Below are 22,191 nucleotides of genomic sequence, written 5' to 3' on the forward strand. Positions count from 1 at the left end.
GCTGAACCAAATGTTTGCCAAATACATTTTCTTTCCAATGCGATTATAAGTCCCAACGCGTGAAGTGATTTAAATCGGGTGGGCTGACTCAGGTCACGGCTTGTTCAAAGCTGCTGAAGCCTTCCGCGCTCATAACTACCACTCAGTAATCCCGATAAGAAGCTTTCTCAGAACTGCTCAGTTTGACCTCTCGGAAGGCGAACGCACACAAACACACGGTAGTATCCTCACACTGAGCTGCAATTCAACAGCAGCAAGGGGAACTATGTGCAACGTGGATGCCAATTTCTTGGAACTGGCTAGGCATGTGAGCCTCACTTGGACCAACTGTGACACTCTCATGATGACTTTGTTTTGTGTGCCCGGTTAGCTTGGAGTCAAACAAAATCCCCCTGACAAAGTGAGTTATCATAAATTTCATCAGCTTTGAATTGATTTGAGTTTCTGTTCGTCTCAAGTACTATTGATATCATGAATCGCCTTTCTGGGCTTTAAGCATGGAAGTCATCGCGTGACAAATATTTATCATATAAAGGTTCAAGTGAATGAAGTAAACCTTGACTGTTATGTTATTCTTTGATGATTTGAAAAGGCAGCTAATCGAGCAAACTTTTTAAGTCGTGGGGCACATTGGGTTCGAAAATATCAGCTGGCCATCGGCTGGTTCTAAAAATGATAAATGGTCTACGTTTATATAACGCTTTTTAAGTCAATGAAGGCCTCCCAAAGCACTGTAAAATGTGCTTCTACACTACACATAATACTACAAAAATACAACAGATATGATGAAAAAAATGATGCCTGGTGGTAAATGGTACATACTAATTTCGAAATACTACAAAATAAAACTATGGTCGAACTCTAAATTTTTTAAAAAATGCAACAAAAATACAACTACAGTACTACAATTATACTACTTTCTTATACGGAACTTCTGCAAAAATACAACTGCAGAAATACTGCAAAAATACTATAAAATAAAAATACAGAAATACGACAAAATAAAAGTGCAGTCGTACTCTAAAAATACTTTAAAAAGACCACAAAAATACAACTCGAGTAATGCTACAAAATAAAAATATAGTAATACTATAAAAATACCACAAAAATACAACTAGAGTAGTACAATAAAGATACTACAAATATACTACATTCTATTACAGAAATACTACAAAAATACAACTGCAACAATACTGCAAAAGCACTCTATTTTAGTTGCATTACACCAGGGGACGGCAACCAAAAATTTGGAAAGAGCCCAAACGGACCGAAAAGACAAATATGTCTGGAGCCTAAAAAATTTAAAAGCCTTATGATAAACCTTCATAGTTAAAAAAAGCTGATTCATATATATAAGTTAGTCATTCTATATTTAAAACTTATTCTGGAGATATACATATGCATTTCTCTCCCCCTTTTATTTCCATTTTTAAAAATATTTGAAAAATCTCTAGGGAGCCACCAGCTCTAAAGAGCAAACTGACCCCGAGCACTGCACAATACAGCAACATCTAGTGGTCAAATATTACACAGTGTCCCTTTAAAAAAATAGCGGTTATGATGTATTTAGCTTTAATGTCTTTCACAAAGTTGTGGCGTTCAGGAACATACAATTTGTTGACACACAGTTCACACTTTTCAGGTGTGATAGCAGTGTCGGAAATAACGTCTGCCCGGACGCCCGGGGCGTGCATCTTTTGCGTCGGGTGTAAAACTTACAAAACTTTTCTGCCCCGGTGGCCGACAACTTTTTCAACAATAAGAAAAAAAGAGCAAAAGATTTTTTTTTCCAAATCAAACGTTTGGTTTATTCCGATTTTGAAATCTTTGTTCTGAGAATCGTTTGGTTTGTTGGAAATGTTGGAATTCCGGTTCGTTTAGCAATTTGCATACTCGACAGCTGATCAGAAGACTGCATCGAATAACTTCGTGCTTCCGGACTTTCCCGAGCGTTATAAGGTCGCGTGCATTCTCATATCATTTTCCAAAGTCGATGCACGAGAACACAGAGAAAAATGGATCAGTGGTTAGGAATCAAGCCATAACCTCAGCCCCAGAAGAAATATTCAAAAGAAGCTAACAAAACTTATGACGCTACAAAACGCAAACGTACATTAAGAGCATCGTGGAAAGGAGTTCACGTGGCTTGTAGCAGACGACGCAACACAAAATTTGCATGAATGAAGATGAGTAAATACAAGTACATACTGATGGCAGATGGAAAACAGCGATGTCATATACATGCAATGAACGTTATAAGTAGATTTATAATAAACTTAATTTTAAAGTGTAGTTCTGTTTTATATTCTGATTATCAATCCCTAATACATTGCACCAATGTTTTTTCTTTTGCGTTTAGTCGTTTTATTGTGTTGTGAAAGTTGTGAAAAATGGGGCAGGCAACTTTATGGCTGGGCAGGCAACTTTTCAGAGTTGTCTACCCTGGTGTCCGGTACTTTCTGTCACAAGTTTCAGACACTGGTGATAGTGTATTTTGATGTGTCTATTAATCTGTAAAATGATTCATATTCAGATTCAGATCTACTTTATTGTCATTCTAGTACACGTGTATACAGAACGAAATGTCGATACATCTGATCGTATCCCGATCCTTTTTCGCTAGTTTAAGTATTTGTTTTGGTGAGCAATGCCCTCGTTTATTCTAAAAGAAAAGGGGACATTTACATAGAAGAAAAGATTACAGGATTTCCTTCATTGATTCACTTAATATATCTCATCTCATCTCATTAGCCGTACCGCTTATCCTCATTAGGGTCGCGGGGGGGCTGCAGCCCATCCCAGCCATCTCCGGGCAGTAGGCAGGGGACACCCTGAACTGGTTGCCAGCCAATCACAGGGCACGCGGGAACAGACAACTCACTCGCTCATTCACACCTAAGGACAATTTGGACCGGCCAATTCACCTGAAATGCATTTTTTTGGAATGTGGGAGGAAACCGGAGTGCCTGGAGGAAACCCACGCAAGCACGGGGAGAACATACAAACTCCGCACAGGAAGTCTGGAGCTGGATTTGAACCCACGCAGGAGTATATAGTTTTCAAAAAACACCAACTATACAATATGCTTTAGAAGCCTTTTAAACTCTTTCAAGTCACCTAAACAATTCCACCTGTTTAAAAACGGACACCGTCTCACGCTTCAGGGTTTAGGGAAACATGGACGACAGTATTAAAGTGCACTATTTTCATTATATTAAGATATTCTTCCAACTTCCAATGCCCAGTTCTCAGATAAGTGAATTTCTAATCAGAAGGTACAGTGCTGTTCAAAATAATAGCAGGATCATGTGACTAACCAGAATATCTCAGGTTTTAGTACAGGGGTGGGCAATTAATTTTTATCAGGGGCCGCATGAGAAACCTGAATTGTGTCAGAGGGCCACCAACTTTCTTTCATTGTAAAATGCTCAAATTAAATATTTTGAATAGCTGATGCTGATAATCAGAAGAATATAGCACTCTGTAAATATTTATATTAGGCTATGTGAAATTGTGGTGTATTGGTTAAATAAGAAAAACAATCATTGAACCAGTGCAATTTATTTTTAACTCGTTAATTTCCACAAACAATAACTTGTAATGTTCTCCACCTCATGTTACCTCTTCAGTGAGAATAATCCAGTCTGTTCTGGGCTTGAACAAGGGCATTGGAATCTGGCGGAATGTCTGAAGTGGCTATGCGAAGGACAGCTGAGAGGTGGCCAACAGTCATAGAGGATCTATGTTTGGATTTATTAAACTTCATAACTGAGAATGTCTTTTCACAATGATAGGTAGATCCAAAGAGGACTAGGATCCTCTGAGCATGCTTCCTCAGGTGTGGAAAGTTCTCCTCTTTGAGGGAGTAAAAATCCAGCAGTGAGACTGACTTGAAGTGATCTGCCAGAAGTGTGTCAGACTGCAGATCTATGAGTTCCTTCTGAACTTCACCTGGGGCATCATCCACACTGCAGTTGAAGGGAGAAGAGACCATGTGCATTTCACTCTCAAGAGTTTTGAAATCGCCTTGAAAACTCTGCATGCAATGTTTCTAACATGGTTGAGTACTTTTGGAGGTGATCGCCTGATCTTTTGGCTTCCTTAAGTGTTGGCAAGTGGGTCAGAATGTTGTCCTTCACTTGGCTTGAGAGAAGCTACAGTTTTCTCATAAAAGCCTTCACTGCACTGTACATCTCATGCACAAAAAGGCCCTTGCTCTGCAGTTTGACATTAAGTTCGTTCATTAGTGCGGTCACATCCACAGTGAATATGAGGTCTGCCAACCAGTCTTCATCTGAAAGTTCTGAGACGTCATGACCTTTCTGAACACAGAACTCCTGAATCTGGTTTCTCAGGTCCCAGACACTTTTCAGAATTTTGCCAAGGCTGAGCCACCTAACAGTGCAGTGATAGCTTATGTCACCATGTTCAGCCTCATTTTCCTCCAACAAAGCAACAAACTGTCTGTGATTTAAAGCTCTCGCTCTGATGAAGTTAACTATTTTAGTGACAGAATCAACAACATGTTTCATTTTAACACTGTCTTACACAACACTTCCTGATGTATGATACAATGCAAAAATGTCAATTTCTGATCAGGGTTCATTTCTGTCACTTTATCCTGCATTCTCTTTAAAAGTCCAACATTTTTCCCGGCCAGATTTGGAAAACCATCTGTTGTCACACCTGCAAGCTTGTTCCATTTCAGTTCTAACATGTCCATACATCCATACATGCATTTACCTTTCTGAACAAGTCATTACCTGTGGTTGTCCCTTTTATTGACTGCAAGGATGCCAACTCCTCCGTGATTTGAAAGTCTGCGGTTATCCCACGTAAGAAGATGAGCAGCTGGGCGGTGTCACGTACATCGCAGCTCTCATTCAAAGCCAGAGAAAAAAAGTCAAAGTCCGCCGCTCTTTTCTTCAGCTGAAGCTCTAAATTTCCCGTGATTTCCTCAATCCGCCTCGTTACAGTGCGTCGGGAGAGTGAAACGTTCTCAAACGCGCCCTTTTTTTCTGGGCACATCAGCTCAGCAGAGTCCAATAAACACTCCTTAATAGTTTGTAGTTTTGCTAGCAATGTATCAGACTCCCTTGTACGCTCTTCACCAGACAGGTTTCTGTATTCATCTTCATGCTTGGTCGTGTAGTGGCGATTCAAATTATATTCTTTAAACACAGCAACCTGTGTACCACAGACTAAGCACACTGCTTTACCTTTAATTTCTGTAAAGAAATATTTGGCAGTCCATGTCTTGTTGAAAATACGGCATTCGTTATCAACTTTTCTTTTCTTGGGGTGTGCCGACATCTTGAGGGTACCCTGGCGAACAGTATCACCTTCACTCACTCAAGTGTATACGCGCGTGAAGGCGCTACGTCTATGACGTGTATATGTAGTCAAAATAAAATTTCAAAATAAAAGTTTAAATTTTTTTTTTAATTTATGGTGTTTATGATTGGTCTTACGCGGGCCGGACAGGGACGTACAAAGGGCCGGATGTGGCCCGCGGGCCGTAATTTGCCCAGGTCTGTTTTAGTATATTCTTGTATTGTTACATGCCAAACAAGTTACTAGTAGGTGCAGTAGATTCTCAGAAAACAAACGAGACCCAGCATTCATAATATGCACGGTCCGAAGACAGTGCAATTGAGCAAATAGTTTAAAAGGGTGTGTTCAGAAAATAGCAGTGTGGCAACAAATCTTTTTGAGTTTTTTAGGGGAAAAAAATAAACAAAACAAAAACAGGTGTAAATCAGGTATGACTCGGGTGGCGCCTATTTAAGGACGATGAAGCCAGCACAGGTTGAACATGTATTTGAGGAAAATGGGTTGTTCGATACACTGCGCCGAAGCGTTCTTTGATTAAAAATTTGATTGGAGAGGAAAAAAACCTATAAAAAGGTACAATAATTGTTGGCTGTTCGGCTCGAATGATCTCCAATGACTTAAAATGGGTAAAAACAAAACAGAGAAACGTGGAAGAAAACGGATGATAACAATCAAAATGGACCACAGATTAACCAAAATGGCAAATGCTTAGCCAATGATCAACCACAGGACGATCAAACACAGTCTGCAGTTACCTGTAAGTGCTCTGACAGTTAGAAGAGGTCTGTGTAAAGCAAATTTATTTTCAAGAATCCTACACAAAGGCTCTCTGTTAAAAAAGTGGCATGTGTCGAAGAGGTTACAATTTGTCAAATAACACATCAACTGGCCTTAAGAAAAATGGAGGAACATTTTGTGGACTGATGAAAGTAAAATTGTCCTTTTTGGGTCCAGGGGCCACAGACCGTGTGTGAGACGACCCCCAAACTCTAAATTCAGACCTAGGTGTACATTGAAGACAGTGAAGCATGGTGGTAAAAGCATTATGGTCTATGAATGTTTCTCCTAATCTGGTGATGGGCCCATTAATCGCATTCCAAGGATCATGGATCAGTTTGTGTATGTCAAGATACTTGAAGAGGTTATGTTGTCTTATGCTGAAGAGGACATGCTCTTGAAATGCCAGTTTTAACAAGACAATGACCCCTACCACACCAATAGGCAAGCAAAGTCTTGGTTCCAAACCAATAAAATTAATGTTATGGCGTGGCCAGCTCAATCCCCAGATCTGAATCTAATTGAGAACTTTGGGGTGATATAAAAAAAATGCTGTTTGTGAAGCTAAACCAAGGAGTGAATTGTGGAATGTTTGTTAAGCAATCATGGAGTGAAATAACTGAAAAGTGCCACAAGCTGGTTGACTCTATACCACACAGATGTGAAGCAATTATAAAAAAACTGTGGTCATGCAACTAAATATTAGGATTGCCAAATCCTACCCTTTTTAGAAATACAAAATCATTTTTTAACACACCCCTTTGAACTACTTGCCCTTTCGCACAGCCTTTGGAGCGTGCCTATTATGAATGCTGGTTCTTGTTTGATTTCTGAGAATCTACTGCACCTACTGCTTGCTAACTTGTTTGGCATGTAACAAAATAATATACTAAAACCCAAGATATTCTGGTTAGTCTCATTAAACTGCTATTATTTTGAACCACACTATATGTGAGCTTAAAAGTTAGGACTTTTCCAAATTAACAAATTTGACCTGTGTTTTGGTATTCAAACGCCAAATCCTCATAAAAAAGTACGAGTAGTTTAGTAAGCACAGACAAGCAGGAAAGGACAGACCAGGGTTATCAATATTTATTTCCTGATTCAAGATAGGTTTTCAATTTGCTTCAAATTTATATATTCATTTTAATTCACTACAATTTAATCTAATATCCATTAGGGTAGCTATATTGGTGAAAAAGTGTTTATATATCAATGCCAATGAGTTGTGAAAAGCAAATGATACCAAAAAATATTAAAGAACATTTTGTAATAGTGTATAACATATTATATACCTGTTGGTGAAATGACATGATTTAAATCCAACTGTAATGTGCGTTACTTAGATAAATAATAAATTGTTATTTAATTTTTCAAGGATAAGTTATTTTTATTTTGCATTCAGTTTAATGACATTCATGAGTTACATCAGGTCCTTTGAGGACCGCTGTTACGCTGATTTGGCCCTCGGTGAAAATCAGTTGTACACGGGCAATTTGAGCTACGAGCATGATCCAGGGTTTGTACACCTTTTGCAAGCACTTTTTGAGGATATTCAAAGCCAATATTCCGATTTTTCAAGTACCAATGAAATAAAAAAAAATCGTATCTGAATGATGTATTTTGCAGAGCCACAAATATATCTGCGATTTACATATGCATTTTTTTATCTTGTATCTAAATTCATCAAGACATATCATTTTTTAGATCTTGAGTTAATCGCAACTGTATGTTTTTGAGACAAATCTCTCTCCCCATAGTGTTGCGTAAAAAAGGAAATTAATATGTAGTTTACATTTTCAGTTGCAGCAAGTTCTGCCCATTACAATTTACCACTGGGAAATGTTACCTTTGCATGGCCCATAATAAATGTCCATTACTGATTTGTAATCCTTGCACTAATACACATTTCATAGTGCCCTGTTTAGGTGTAGCATGCACCTGACCTAGTGGGCGTGACACGATGATGTACAAACTAATGCAGATCACAAGGGAAGAAGAAATGCAATGGCAATGTGAAGCCAACAGCGCAGGCGTGTTGACATCACTTTTAAGCAAACCTGTTGAGAAACACGGCAACAATTTCAAGCATTTACAAGCACTTCACCCAACATTCAAACAAAATTTCAACCCTTAAAAACACAAGAAAATTCAAGGATTTCAAGCACCTGCACGAATCCTGGCGATCCTGGAATGAATAAAGCTGAAGATGTACTACGTTAATCAACAGAATTATCATTATCAGTTTTTCCTCGGACCAATATTAAAATAGGTATCAGTCCACCCCCCTAAAAACAATCTGTCGGTCCATTGCTGATCCACTCATATGTGGAAAGGGTAATCGTGCAAGTAGTCCAGGAGAGACCTCGGGAGGGGAAGCCGTTGGTGGCAGTTTGTGTTTCTGTTTATAGCAAGACGTGCCAAGTGCTGCAAACGGGGGAAAGTATCTGGCCTGTGCAGGGGACGCATCAGCTTCAAGATTACCACGCTGTCCTCAGCAAGGGGCAACGGGGCCCGATCAGGTTTCGTAGCAGAAAGCCGACTGTTTTCGCTGTGAGATGGAAGAGGGCCCGGGGCCGCAGTGTGACCCAAATCGATATAGCGCTGAACGAGGCTGACAACATCAGGGAAGGAGAGCAAGTTTGGCATCTCGGGGCGGAGTGTGTCCAACCAGAAAGAACCTTTTTTGTACTGGATTCGAACGCTGGTGGGGCCGCAGTGGGTCATCACGGACAGCGCCATCATGTATTGAGGGTGGCTGCTGTCCCGCACCAGGAACGTGCCTTCCGACTTGGCCAGGAGTTTGTCGTGGGCTTGGCTCGCCGAGATAGAACCCCAGTACCAACCTGTAATTAAAAGAACGACTTTGAAGTGCTGAAAATGCGCAAGAACCGCTTCAAGTGTCGACTGAAATTTGTTCCCAACTCACAAAAAAATGGTTTCAAGTGGTAGTTATAGGTATTTAATAAAAATAATGTCTTATGAGACCCACTAGTTCACATTAGGGATCGGCCGATATGGGGTTTTCAGAGCCGATACCGATTATTAGTATCAAGAGGAGGATAACCCGATATTTGGAGCCGATGTAAAAACTTTAAAATTGATGAAAAAAATCTTTAACAATACAAAAAGAAACAAAGAATATTTGTTATGAATTCAAATAAAACTTTATTAGCTTTCAGAAACCTCTTACAGTAAATAAATTAAGATTTCAACACAACTAACATGACTAATCTTTAACTTAAATCAAAAACTAACAGTGCAAGAAATAAAATTAGGCTTAGCAGCAACTGGTAGAACAGATACATAAAAACTTAACTAGCTCCCTCAAATGTTTTACAATAGCCTAAAAAAATAAAGTACAATTCAATAAAATGACTTAAATTAACTTAAAACAAAGTGGAACGTCCTTTCAACAAAGCTCGCAAATTGAAGAGGTTGGGCATTCCTGTTTTAGAGCCAGTATGACAAACTAATGTTATGATAAGAGCTCATCACTTCCATTTAAGCTTTAGGGTGCTTTTTATGCTATCAATCAGAAACAGACATGATTAAATGACAAATTGATGTTGTGATAAGAGCTAATTTATCAATCTAAACCTGAACGTACCTCTGCAAAACAAGTATACCACACTTTTTAGGCTATCCCTTATTCACAAACATGCTTTTCTATCACATACACAGGCATGTTTGGACAAGTTAGCTGAGCTGCCGCTTTCTCCTACTTCAGTGGCTCCGCCCTTGGTCGCTTATCCAATCGGTAGCAGAAGGGAGCAGGAGAGGAAGGCAGGAGTAGGAGCAAGAGAAAGAGAGTCTTGGTTGCATGAAACTTAATAATCGGCTTGTCGAGTGAAAAAAAAAATGTAGATATCGCTGCCGAAAATTGGTCCGCCTGTTAATCGGTCGACCTCTCGCTAAATCATTGTACGTGTTTTCCTTTTTTTCTTCACAAATGCACAGTTGACAAACATTACAAGAGATTAAATCTTAGTAAAGGAAACCATATTGAGGAAAAAAAGCCTCAATAATCGTTTAATAGTCAAATCTTACAATCCCTGATTTATAATTTATTTCGGAGGCTCCAAAAAGACCCCCAGCCCTACTGCCGAGGTAGTTTTTATGCCATTCATTTAACTTGTCCAGCCTCTTTAAGACTGGTAAGAAGAACTATCATTAGGGTTTTTTAGGGGTCTCTCGTCAAATGAGATGCATCAGAATGTGAGAGTGTGAGGTCTGCCTTATACAATTTTTTTCAAACATAGTTTGCGCAAGTTATGAAAAAATGACAAATGATCAAAGATGCGCATAAAGACTTTCAAGACGAATGTTTTTAGATTTCGAAGATCTTTAAAACAAAATGGAGAACAGGTATTGACCACAAGATTTTCAAGGTTAGAACTGTGACCACGTCACGTGTTTTTCTTGTTTGCAGTATTTGTGACATTTTTTATGAAAAAAACTCTGCTCAGACCTCTTTTTTGAAACCATACGAAATGACTCTCAAATTGAACCTCAACGATTTTAAGTAACTGCGGGAAGATGACAGATTTTAGGTGTGATATTTGTTGTTATGGGACACAGGTACTGGCATTATCATTTCAGATATTTAATGAAATTATCTAATGTCACACAGTGAAATAAAGTTCACTGTAGAATTGGTGTCATCTGGAGATCAGATTTGGCGGCTCTGGTTAATTTTGTCTTAACGTGTATGGTGTGGCTCTCACTGAAAAACATCTAAATACTGAATTTTGATTTAATAGTGTTTATAGTCAAAAAGATTCCCGACCTCTGGGTTTTTACCTGAAACCCAGGCGTGCCATCTTCACGTAATCAAATTCTTAAAATGACCGCCTCCAAAGATGGACTACAACAGGTGGATACTGCTTCTAAGCTCATTTTCTACACACTCAAAATTATCGTCTAAGACTAGTAATGACCTGGGCAAACTAATGTCTTTAGGATGTACAGTTAGGCCTGAAAATATTTGGACAGTGACACAAGTTTTGTTATTTTAGATTTTCACATTAACTCTGAAATACAGAAGTGCGCAATTTTAAGCTGCAATTTGTGACTTTCCACATCAAAATAGGAATGAGGGTTACAGAATAATTATGCACATTTTTCAAGGGACCTAAAGTAATTAGATAATTGACTCTGGGGGCTCCTCGCTTATTAACCTGTCATCAACTAAGTAATGAAAAAAAAAATCGGGAGTTGATTGTAGGTGTGTGGTTTTGCATTTGGAAGATGTTGTTCTGACCACACATCATGCTCTCAAAAGACCTCTCAAAGGAGAAGCAGAAGATCCCAAGGCTCAAAGAAAGAAGAAAGATAGCTGAAATGCTTTGAGAAGCCCAATCAACAGTTTGGTCAATTCTATGAAAAAAAGGAAATCACTGGTTAGGTTGGCAATTAAAAAAGGCAGGATTTATATAGGAAGTTGGTGTATCTGTCTCTACAGCAAGTCAACAATAAGACTTAATGAAGGGAAATACGCAGGGTTCACCACCACCATTCATTAGTCCCAGTTCTGGAAAAGTGTGCTTTAGACAGACGAGGCAAATATAAACCAGTACCAGGATGTTGAGAAGAAGAAAGTTTGGTGAGAAAAAGGGAACAGCACATGATCTAAAACACACAGAATCATCTGTGAAACATGTTGGAGGCAGTGTGGTGGCATTAGCATGCTTGGCTTCCAAGGGAACTGGGTCACTTGTGTTCCCTAATTCCATTACAACCGATAAAGGTAGCCGGATAATATTCTGAAGTATACATGGATATACCATTTGTTCAGATTCACCCGAATGCTGCAGAGTTGATTGGACGGCGCTTCACAGTGCAGATGGACAATGACCCGAAGCATACAGCAAAAGCAACCCAGGAGTTTATCATGGCAAAGAAGTGGAATATTCTGCAATGCCTAAGCCAATCTCCAGATCTTAACCCAATCGAGCATGCATTTCACTTGCTCCAGACGAGGCTTAAGGCGGAAAGACTCAAAAATCGGCAAGAACTCAAGGCTGCAGTTTTAAAGGCCTGGTAAAGCATCAAGGGGGAGGAGACCCAGCGTTTGGTGTTGTCCATGGGTTCCCGACTTCAGGTAGTGATTGCGCATAAGGATTTTTAACAAAATAGTCCAATCCCGACTTGAGAACGTTTTGTGTCTGTACAAATGTTTTCGGGACTAACTGATTTATGTTGACTTTCCCTTTAAGATTTAAAAACTAAGACAAAAGGGGCCTGTCACACAGACATTTGCGGCTGAATCACGGCCAAAATTTTGCGATTTTTTTTTCGCCCGTGGTTGCCTGCGATGGAAAATGCGCAAAATTGGCCAACCCGCTGTTCATCGGTGGTATGCCCGCAAAACACGCCGGCGACTGTTCCGCTTCCTCATCGCGTCATTTGTGCGTCATTTTCTCGTGTGGACCACGGGTATAAAAGCTCCCGAGCCGGTGTTGTGCCCAAATCCGACTCCTACGCAACACAACCACCCCCCCACCCCCTCGCGTGAACGCACATTCTGCTGTGATCGCTTTTGTTGTCATCCGCGTTAACAAACGCATTTTGTAGAATACGATCGCACTTTATTGTTTAAATAAACGCGTTATATAGACTAGGATCTCCCAATTGTTATAATTAGCTCACTTTATTGTTTTAATAAGCGTTTTATATAGAATACGATCGCTTTTGTTGGAAGCGCAGCAGAATGCGCGTTCACGCGAGGGGGTGGGGCGGTGGGGGTGTTGCGTTCGATTACGTTCACAACAAAAACAAAGACGGAATGGTTTAAGTTGTATTAAATTCCCAATAAATGCAAGACGAAGTGGTTTTGGTTATATGTTCGCCATTACATTCCCTAAAAGTGAGATAAAACGAGGTAAAAGTGGTTGTAGTAGCGAGGGTATGCAAATCTCGGCAGGGATGCACCGGGCTGTAGAAATCATTACCGCTCAAGACACAGTCCCGTGAAGATCAAGATTTCAAGCTATGGCATCATTTTTATTTTATTATCTTGAAAAGAAATGTCAAGAAATAAAAATGGATTAAGACGAGGTCACTACGCTGACGGGGATCCATGTTCACCCCCTTGACGTCTCCAGCACAACTGACGTGTGCTTGTGCTCGGCAAATCGCGCTGTATATACGCAGAGAAAGGCGAAAGACTGTCACACGCGTAACACGCTAATTTCACGTAATAACACCACGATACAGGCGCAGAACATGCTATTACCATGCTCCACCCACTATTACCCGCTGAAATTTCCCGTCCTACCCATGTGTAACCGCGCCCTGGCCGCGACCATAGCACGTCATTTCCGCGTCATTACCTCGTGTTGAGCACGTGTGCGGCACGCAGTTTAACACGTGCTCAAACTTTTGAGCAGCTCAAAAGTTTTGAGTGCGGCCAACCACGTGTGAATTTCCGACCGCGAGTAAAGCACTGCTGTATCTCGTCTATATAGCGGTCTCAAGACGTCCTACTGCGCCCAACAGCATCTGCTTCACGGCCAGAAAATTCTGGCCGTGGTTCAGCCTTGATACGCTCGTGAAAGGCTGTGTACCCGCGCTATAAAGAATTGAGCAGCGCAAAATTATTTCGCGCTGCCACCCGCGCGCGAATTTGCGACCTCGTGTTAAGCACTGCTGTATCTTGTCTGAATGGCGATCTCAATGCGTCCAATAGCGTCCGCCCCAAAGGCAGAAATTTCTGGCCGTGATTCAGCCGCAAATGTCTGTGTGACAGGCCCCAAAGGTTCACTTTTCTATATGTGTTGTTATATTGCCTAAAGATCAGAGTAAGATAAAGGTAACGACAAAGGGTAGAAGCTAGATCATAAGATATAAGACATAATTTTCTTACTTTTTTGGACAGGAAAGTTCACTTTGAAGTGAATAATAAACAGCTTGAGGCCTCTTGAAGTGTTGGATTTGTGCCTTGTTGTGTTATAGAGTTCATTTGACTACAAACTCATAAATTAAGTCACTCAGATCACAAGGCACTACTGTACTTGATGATTTTGGTTTTAAAATTTACAAGCTTCTTCAGAACACTCATTTACGCTAAAACAATCTAATCCCCAGTAGTCCTCCTGTTCTGTCCTCTTCATTATTCATAAACTCGGTACACAAGCATATAATTCAAATTCTATGGTACCCGTTAAAGAAATAGGTCTATTGGATTTCCTCAGAGCTGATTTTGAAGCTACAAATCCTATTGATTTGGATTTTAATTAATGGAATCTTAGTTCTTCCAAACTCTTCTTGCAAGACCATTGCAGCCTGGTCATCCTGGAAAGATGATCATCTCATGTGCAGCTTCTTTTCAATGTTTCTTAATTTTCCTAAAACTGAGATTTTTCCCTGCCCTCGTGTAGGATTCAGATCAGGGGGTGATTTAAGTCTATTTGAGTCTTTTTGTGATTAAGGGCTGTACAAATAAATACGACTTGACCACTGTAAACACTACTAGAAGGTTTTGTATATTCTATAGCTTATGAATGATTTATATATAAAATGTTAAAAATATCTGTGTATTTTTTGTTATTGCAACATCCATTGCAGCCTGGTCATCCTGGACAGGGGAATACCTCATCTCAAGATTTCTTCATTTTCCTAGGGTTGAGGTTTTTGAGTTTTTCCTTGCCCTCATGTAGGTTTTAGATCAGGGGATGGTTTAATAATAGTCTGTAATTTGCAATAATATGTGGTCTGTGCAGACCTTTGAGACTCCTTGTGATTATACAAATAAACATGGCTTGACTTGATTTTGAGACCGTCATCTTGTTGCTGTCAATTGATCTTTTTGCACAATTTCAATTATTAATTTTTATTATTGACTGTGTATTTATTGTCTATTGATGCAACATCCATTGCAGCATGGACGTCCTGGAAGGGAGACTACCCCAAGTGCGATTTTTAACACTCCTCATGCTGAGTTTTATTGAGTTTTTCAATGCTGTCTTGTAGGTTTTTAGATCAGGAGATGTTCTATTGGTGGTCTCTGCAGCCCTTTGAAACTCTTTGTGATTAAGGGCTATACCAATAAATATGAAGTGACTGCAGGAATATTAAAACAGAATAAGCCTCTTATTTACCGTCTTTAAACATAATATAAATTGTATTAGTAGAAAAGTTTTTAGTTATATCTCATATTTGCGTAATTAGTTTGGTAAAAATTTCAAAGGTTCTTTTTAAAACACAATGAACAAATTTTAGGAGAAGCTGGGTCAAATCAGATAACTCCACTAATACTCGAACTTGATTAGTTTGGACTCAACTGTTTTGAAAGCGCAGGGAGGACTCACTGAAAATGCATTTGGCGATGTAGGGCAAAAAAGTACCTGAGGTTTGTAAATACTGGAAGCTGTTTGCAATGCAGGACAGATCTTCACCTTGATCGTTGGGAGGCTGCAGTTGATGTAGGCAGAACGAACCAGGATCTACACGATGTAAAGTAGTCACGGCCGGGGCAACCATATCTGACAAGACCCGCACAAATCCAGGGAAAATAATGCATTTTAAGCGATTTAATATGTGCATCTTTGTTAATTAGGGCTGCAACAATTAGTCAACATTGTAGACAAATATCGTAATAGAAATAGTCAACCATGAATTTAATTGTCAACTGTTATGTTTTAACTTTTGTAGACAACAACAACTAATAAAACGACTACTTTTAAAGTTTACAAAGCAGACCTTGGAGGTAAATCCGTGTCACATGAATATTTAAAAAGCATGTCGCAGAGTTGAACAAAACTGAGTCTGACTCGCCTAAGTAAGATTCGAGTAACATCTAAGCCGTTACGGTTTTGATGACAGGCATTTTCCTTTCATTACTTATTTACATATTTTGCTATAAAAGAGAGCTTGAGTGTTATGCCAGACTGTTTTTGAAAAACATATTGGAAATTTGATGCATGCGGTCCAAAGCACAAACGTCAGTTGTTAAAACGTTGAAAACGGAAAAAGGCAGTTGTTAAAACCGTTAAATTTCAGACGCTTGACAATCAAATGCTATGGTTACAGACTTTGCGGTTGACCGCTGAATGTACTGTACTTTAAAATATAGACATATTATTTCAATTTACCGTTCAACTGCTGCAAATACGCCTTTCCTTGGTTTTCAGAGATTTAAAAATTGTTTAGTTGACTTTTATGTTTTATTTATTTTCCTGTCCATATAAAATGAAAAGGTTTATTTGTGCATTTATGTTTCTTCTGACACGGTGGTGCAGTGGTTAGCGCGGCACAGTTCTGAGGTCATGAGATCGAACCTCCTGAGAGGAGTTTGCATGTTCTCCCCGTGCTTGCTTGGATGTTTCTTCTGATTAAGCACAGTGCTTCCCTGTAATTGCTTTTAAAACTGGAATATGTGAAATCAAATATGTAGTTATCATTGTATGCTACCTATTTTTCTTGTGTTTACTATTATTTGCCACGGTATTAATTCAATATCCTCCTAAAATCAAGATTAATCATTCGACTAATCATTTCAAAAGTCGGTGACAAGTCATCTATCAAAATAATCGTACTGTCGATTCCATTGCGTATTGCGACGGACAAAGCCAATGCATGCTCTTCTGCAGCTAAAAAATATTCTAACAGTATGAAAATAAATATATATGGTGTTTTCTAAGAGTTATAATCGCGTCTTTATTTAATAAATCAATGACGCAATTGTGATACTGTGTTCAACACAAACTACACTGACATTAACAGAAGAATTGTTTAAATGCAAATAGTATTTCCTTAGCACCAAAAATCATCAAATATATTTATACATTTTTACAAAAATCCAATCCCACAAGGTCTCACGATATTAATATTATTCGATGATGATCAGTGGAACACGATTAAGAAACGGCTCCATACCACACTCGTCAATAATCTTACCTTTGGCCAAGGTCGATCATAAAGGTTAAAAAGACAGCCGAGGAATTATGGCGGCCCTGTTGCTCTCAATTAAATAACAAGCGAGTTTTTGCTCAAAGTGGACGAGATTCCGGGAATCTTGTTTGCCAGAAAAGGTTTTGTGATTTACGCCACCCAAGCACGCTGACACGCGATCTACTGTCATGCCGTACTGAATGCACTTCCTGTGGGCTTCAAAATAAAAGACAAGTTGGCAATGAAATCATTGACGCGCTGTTGGAACTTTTCAGATGAAAACACAGTTGTATATTTTTACGCTCCGTCATCGTGTCAAGTCATGTTTATTTGTATAGCTCCTTTCACAAGGAGTCTCAAAGGGTTGCACAAACCACAGACTACCATTACACTAAGCACTAAAAGAGTAAACACATTTCCCCTCACGACACTACATGTCACCGAAGACCAGAACAGAGCAGGAGACCCCAGAGCGTTCGTACAATTCTTTTATTTGGGGAAGCTCAAGGGTTAGCGGGAAACTTCGGACGACGTAGCCAATCGTTGCGTGGGACGGAAGCAGGTTGAGTTTACCGGGACTGAAGAGATGATCGTAGCTTGGGACGGAGCAGGTCGGATCGGAGGCAGGCAGAGAGAATCAGGTAAACAAGGCACAGGTAATCGGGAGCGTCATACGGGGTACAGATGTGAATCCTCCGACAAGGAGTTCTCTGCGTAACGCGTTTAAAAAGGGGAGCATTGACCAATCAGGAAGCACATTCCAGCGCGCCACATGATTACCCCAGGTGACTCCACTTGGGTAATCATGACAGAACCCCCCCCTCAAGGAACGGCTCCAGAAGTTCCCCAGGAAAAAAAATAAAAATAAATTTAACCCAAGACACGTCACAGGGAAACACAGGCAGATCAGGACAGGCAGAATCAGACAGGACAGGCAGAATCAGAAGAGTCCAGACTCAGGGGGGTCGGATTCAGAAGAGTCCAGACTCAGGGGGGTCGGATTCAGAAGAGTCCAGACTCAGGGGGGTCAGATTCAGAAGAGTCCAGACTCAGGGGGGTCAGATTCAGAAGAGTCCAGACTCAGGGGGGTCAGATTCAGAAGAGTCCAGACTCAGGGGGGTCAGATTCAGAAGAGTCCAGACTCAGGGGGGTCAGATTCAGAAGAGTCCAGACTCAGGGGGGTCAGATTCAGAAGAGTCCAGACTCAGGGGGGTCAGATTCAGAAGAGTCCAGACTCAGGGGGGTCAGATTCAGAAGAGTCCAGACTCAGGGGGGTCAGATTCAGAAGAGTCCAGACTCAGGGGGGTCAGATTCAGAAGAGTCCAGACTCAGGGGGGTCAGATTCAGAAGAGTCCAGACTCAGGGGGGTCAGATTCAGAAGAGTCCAGACTCAGGGGGGTCAGATTCAGAAGAGTCCAGACTCAGGGGGGTCAGATTCAGAAGAGTCCAGACTCAGGGGGGTCAGATTCAGAAGAGTCCAGACTCAGGGGGGTCAGATTCAGAAGAGTAGGACTCCGGGGAGCGGAAAGGGAACAGACAAGACAGGAGAGGAAAGACGGGACAAAATCAGTACAGGCAGACTCAGGGCAGGCATGGGAGTCGAACAGGCAGGCATGGGAGTCGAACAGGCAGGCATGGGAGTCGAACAGGCAGGCTTGGGAGTCGAACAGGCAGGCTTGGGAGTCGAACAGGCAGGCTTGGGAGTCGAACAGGCAGGCTTGGGAGTCGAACAGGCAGGCTTGGGAGTCGAACAGGCAGGCTTGGGAGTCGAACAGGCAGGCTTGGGAGTCGAACAGGCAGGCTTGGGAGTCGAACAGGCAGGCTTGGGAGTCGAACAGGCAGGCATGGGAGTCGAACAGGCAGGCATGGGAGTCGAACAGGCAGGCATGGGAGTCATTGCGCAGTCATACGGCCGGAGGTGCCTCAGCCAATTTCGCCATGTCGGAAAGGACTTGCCGAACTGCGCATTCTGAAGGTGAATTGCGCTGCTGATTCAGGCTTTGATAGTGGTCAGGGGGCAAATGTACGAACGCGGGGTCCATTCTGGTCGGAGGATTCTGTCACCGAAGACCAGAACAGAGCAGGAGACCCCAGAGCGTTCGTACAATTCTTTTATTTGGGGAAGCTCAAGGGTTAGCGGGAAACTTCGGACGACGTAGCCAATCGTTGCGTGGGACGGAAGCAGGTTGAGTTTACCGGGACTGAAGAGATGATCGTAGCTTGGGACGGAGCAGGTCGGATCGGAGGCAGGCAGAGAGAATCAGGTAAACAAGGCACAGGTAATCGGGAGCGTCATACGGGGTACAGATGTGAATCCTCCGACAAGGAGTTCTCCGCGTAACGCGTTTAAAAAGGGGAGCATTGACCAATCAGGAAGCACATTCCAGCGCGCCACATGATTACCCCAGGTGACTCCACTTGGGTAATCATGACACTACAAGCCCGTGTTAATACAGCAGAAGTGCTCTTTCAAGGTGTTCTGCGTACATTTAACCCATATCTTGGCATTAATGTGTGGTTTTATTTTGTGAATGATCACCTAGCGGTCATGGCCAGGCGGCCGAGACCTCACAGCGTGCGCTTCCTTTTTAAAGATGTGGGAGCTGGTTCCGTCAAAATGTCAAGGTTGGACTTTTCGAGGAAGTTTATTCGAAAGTGTCTGAAATTTGAAACGGAGGATTTAAACGCAGTTATAACCATGCCATTTAACAAAGGCTTTGATGTGAGTTTCACATCGGCGGTCCTTTTTTGCGAGTTTTGGGATCGCTTTGAGGGAGTGAGGCCCCAGTTTTCTGCTTTTGGAGAAGCTGACTGAAAATGCTAACAAGATAGTCATTGTCAGAATGTTCAATGAAGCGGTGATTGCAGAGGACATCTGTTTTTGGTTGAGCAAACACTGCTCGATAAAAGGCCAGGCTATGAAGGTGAGGGATGAGGACAGCGTCTGGAATGGTGCCTGGAGGGTACCCATCCAACAATGGCAAGACCCTCAGGGTTTCCAGGGACTGAAACACCTCCCGTCGATGATAGTCCTGGGGGAAGACCGAGGTTATATCCACTGTCAAGGACAACCCAAACTCTGCCACAAATGTGGTGAGCATGGACATCTGGCTGAGGCATGTGATCGAATCTTTTGTAGAAAGTGTAGGACAATTGGACATTCTTTTGAGGAGTCTACCAATGACAGAAAGTGCAATCTCTGTGAAGAAACGAACCACCTCTACAGGAACTGCCCGAAAATCGTTTGCTAACAAGTTGAAAGCTGGGAAAGAAGGTAACAAAGACAATGAAATGAATAAAGATACGGAAATGCCCAAAGAAAATGGACAAGAAATACCCAAAGAAAATGGACAAGAAATACCCAAAGAAAATGGACAAGACAAACAAATTGAAAATGCAGATGTCCCTCCCAAAACCCCTTTTAGTCAGGAAGGACCTGGAGGAGAGGCCAAAAAATCAGATTTGGATTTTCCTCCAATACCTGAAATCGAACAAGACAAACAAATCGAAAAGGCGAATGTCCCTCCTGAGGCCAGAAAATCCAACTTGGGAAAGAGGGGTAAAAATAGGACCAAATTGGGGGTGGTGACCACACCGGAACCAAAGATTAGAGATTTAGAGGAAAACCGATTGCCGATTAAAAAGCTCACAAGGGAATAGTATGAAGTTGAGCCAGAGGAAGCGGGGGAAGAAAAAAATCAGATTCCTTCTTCTTGTGGGCAAGGAAACAAGAAACTTGCCCTCGACAGGTCCTAAGAAAAAAGGGGAAGGCCTGGAATCACAGACAGAGAGTCAGAGGTTTCTGGAGGTCCAGATGGCGTCTTTGATGGCGGCGAGAGTGAGCCAGTCCTTGACAAAGTCGTTCTGTGACCTTTTCGACCGACTCACCCCGTAAAGCACGTACTGTGCGTCAGGGGCCTCCCCTGCTGGCAAGTCCGGGAATTTTCCTAGGTGGCCGGCCATTGCCCACAGGTCCTCGGCAGCGCTGCACTCACAAAAAAGGTGCCTCACCGACTCCTGGGCGCCACAGCCAGGTCGAGGGCATGTCAAAATCGCTGACATTCCTTGGTGGTGCATTACGGCTCTGACTGGGAGAACCTCATGAGCCACCATCCATGACAGGTCTCGTAGTCTGTTTGGGAGGGCAGGATGATTCACGTTGCTCCAAACCGTTGTAGACTCGCCAAACGCAAGCCCCCGCACAGGACTCACTGTTGCTCTCTTTTGCACAATAGCAATAAGGGCCCTATGGTTTTGTAAAGTGTGACAATTGTCCTGCACTTTCCACAAACAATTCGATCGCATACCTCAGCCAGATGCCCATGCTCACCACATTTGCGACAGAGTTTCGGTTGTCCTTGATAGTGGATAAAGCCACGGTTTTCCCCCAGGACTATCATCGACTGGAAGTGTTTCAGTCCCTGAAAGTCCTGAGGATCTTGCCATTGTTGGATGGGTATCCTCCAGGCACAATTCCAAATGCCTTTCTCATCCCTCACCTTCATAGCCTGGCCTTTTATCGAGCGGTATCTACTCAACCAATAACATATGTCATCAGCACTCACCACTTCATTAAACATTCTGACAATGACTATCTTGCTAGCATTATCTCCACCGTAAATCCAGAAAACTGGGGCCTCACCCCCTCAAAGCGATCCCAAAACTCTTGAAAAAGAGCCGCCGTTACAAAACTTACATGAAAGCCCTTGCCATGTATCTCCTCCGGTTTAAACTTCAGAAGCTTTTCAACAAACTTGTTCAAAAAAATCCAGCCTTGACATTCTTTCCGAAATAGCTCCTACATCTTTGAACAAGAATCGTAAGCAGTTATGTCTCCGCCTGCCGGCATAATGCCATGGCAGGACTCGACTGCTTTACTTCTAGCTCTGTCAAAAATGATTCGAATTGTAAAATTAATAGTTAACAACGCACTCAAAAATGACGTGAGTGTACGCAGAGGACAAGGAGTGCTAACCTGGTCTGGTGCGTTCACACAGTCCAAAAAGTACTATTAATGAATGCTGCACCCCCTTCTTGGAAGGTTATGAACAGTGGGAAGAGATTTGGCCGTGCCCTTCATTGGCTTGGGTGAGGACTGTGACGATGGGGTGGCCATTTTAATAAACAACCCTCGACTCATCATAAAGGGGAGCACTGTGATGAAAGAAGGACGTGCAATCTTATTGT

General features: G+C 41.6%; 1 protein-coding gene and 1 pseudogene across 4 annotated transcripts; both read right to left on the reverse strand.

Moving 5' to 3' along the window:
- Positions 1-3,937: 3,937 nt before the first annotated feature.
- On the reverse strand, positions 3,938-4,717 carry LOC148364114 (general transcription factor II-I repeat domain-containing protein 2A-like; annotated as a pseudogene).
- A 1,400-nt stretch (positions 4,718-6,117) lies between these two features.
- On the reverse strand, positions 6,118-22,130 carry cishb (cytokine inducible SH2-containing protein b). 4 transcript variants are annotated; one of them, XM_088338199.1, is made up of 3 exons: positions 21,980-22,130; positions 15,510-15,596; positions 6,118-8,957 (listed from the first exon to the last, which is right to left on the reverse strand). In XM_088338199.1, the coding sequence occupies exons 2-3, from the start codon at positions 15,592-15,594 to the stop codon at positions 8,434-8,436; spliced, it is 609 nt and encodes a 202-aa protein (XP_088194325.1). In that variant the 5' UTR covers positions 15,595-15,596; positions 21,980-22,130; the 3' UTR covers positions 6,118-8,433. The 4 variants fall into 4 exon arrangements, with proteins under 4 accessions (XP_088194325.1, XP_088194323.1, XP_088194324.1 ...); XM_088338197.1 differs by having other exon boundaries at positions 15,459-15,596; positions 21,980-22,129; XM_088338198.1 differs by lacking the exon at positions 21,980-22,130 and adding an exon at positions 17,011-17,203.
- Between the last annotated feature and the right edge of the window lie 61 nt (positions 22,131-22,191).

Source organism: Urocampus carinirostris, chromosome 6 (genome assembly GCF_059441175.1).
Source record: "Urocampus carinirostris isolate Australia breed hairy pipefish chromosome 6, RoL_Ucar_1.0, whole genome shotgun sequence".
NCBI classification, from domain to species: Eukaryota; Metazoa; Chordata; class Actinopteri; order Syngnathiformes; family Syngnathidae; genus Urocampus; species Urocampus carinirostris.

Bases quoted from the DNA above. Each gene is read 5' to 3' on its own strand.
- cishb (XM_088338197.1), bottom strand. From the start codon at position 15,594: ATGGTTGCCCCGGCCGTGACTACTTTACATCGTGTAGATCCTGGTTCG. The intron at 8,958-15,458 runs GTACTTTTTTGC...TTTTAATTACAG, and splicing joins CCAGTATTTACAAACCTCAG to GTTGGTACTGGGGTTCTATC.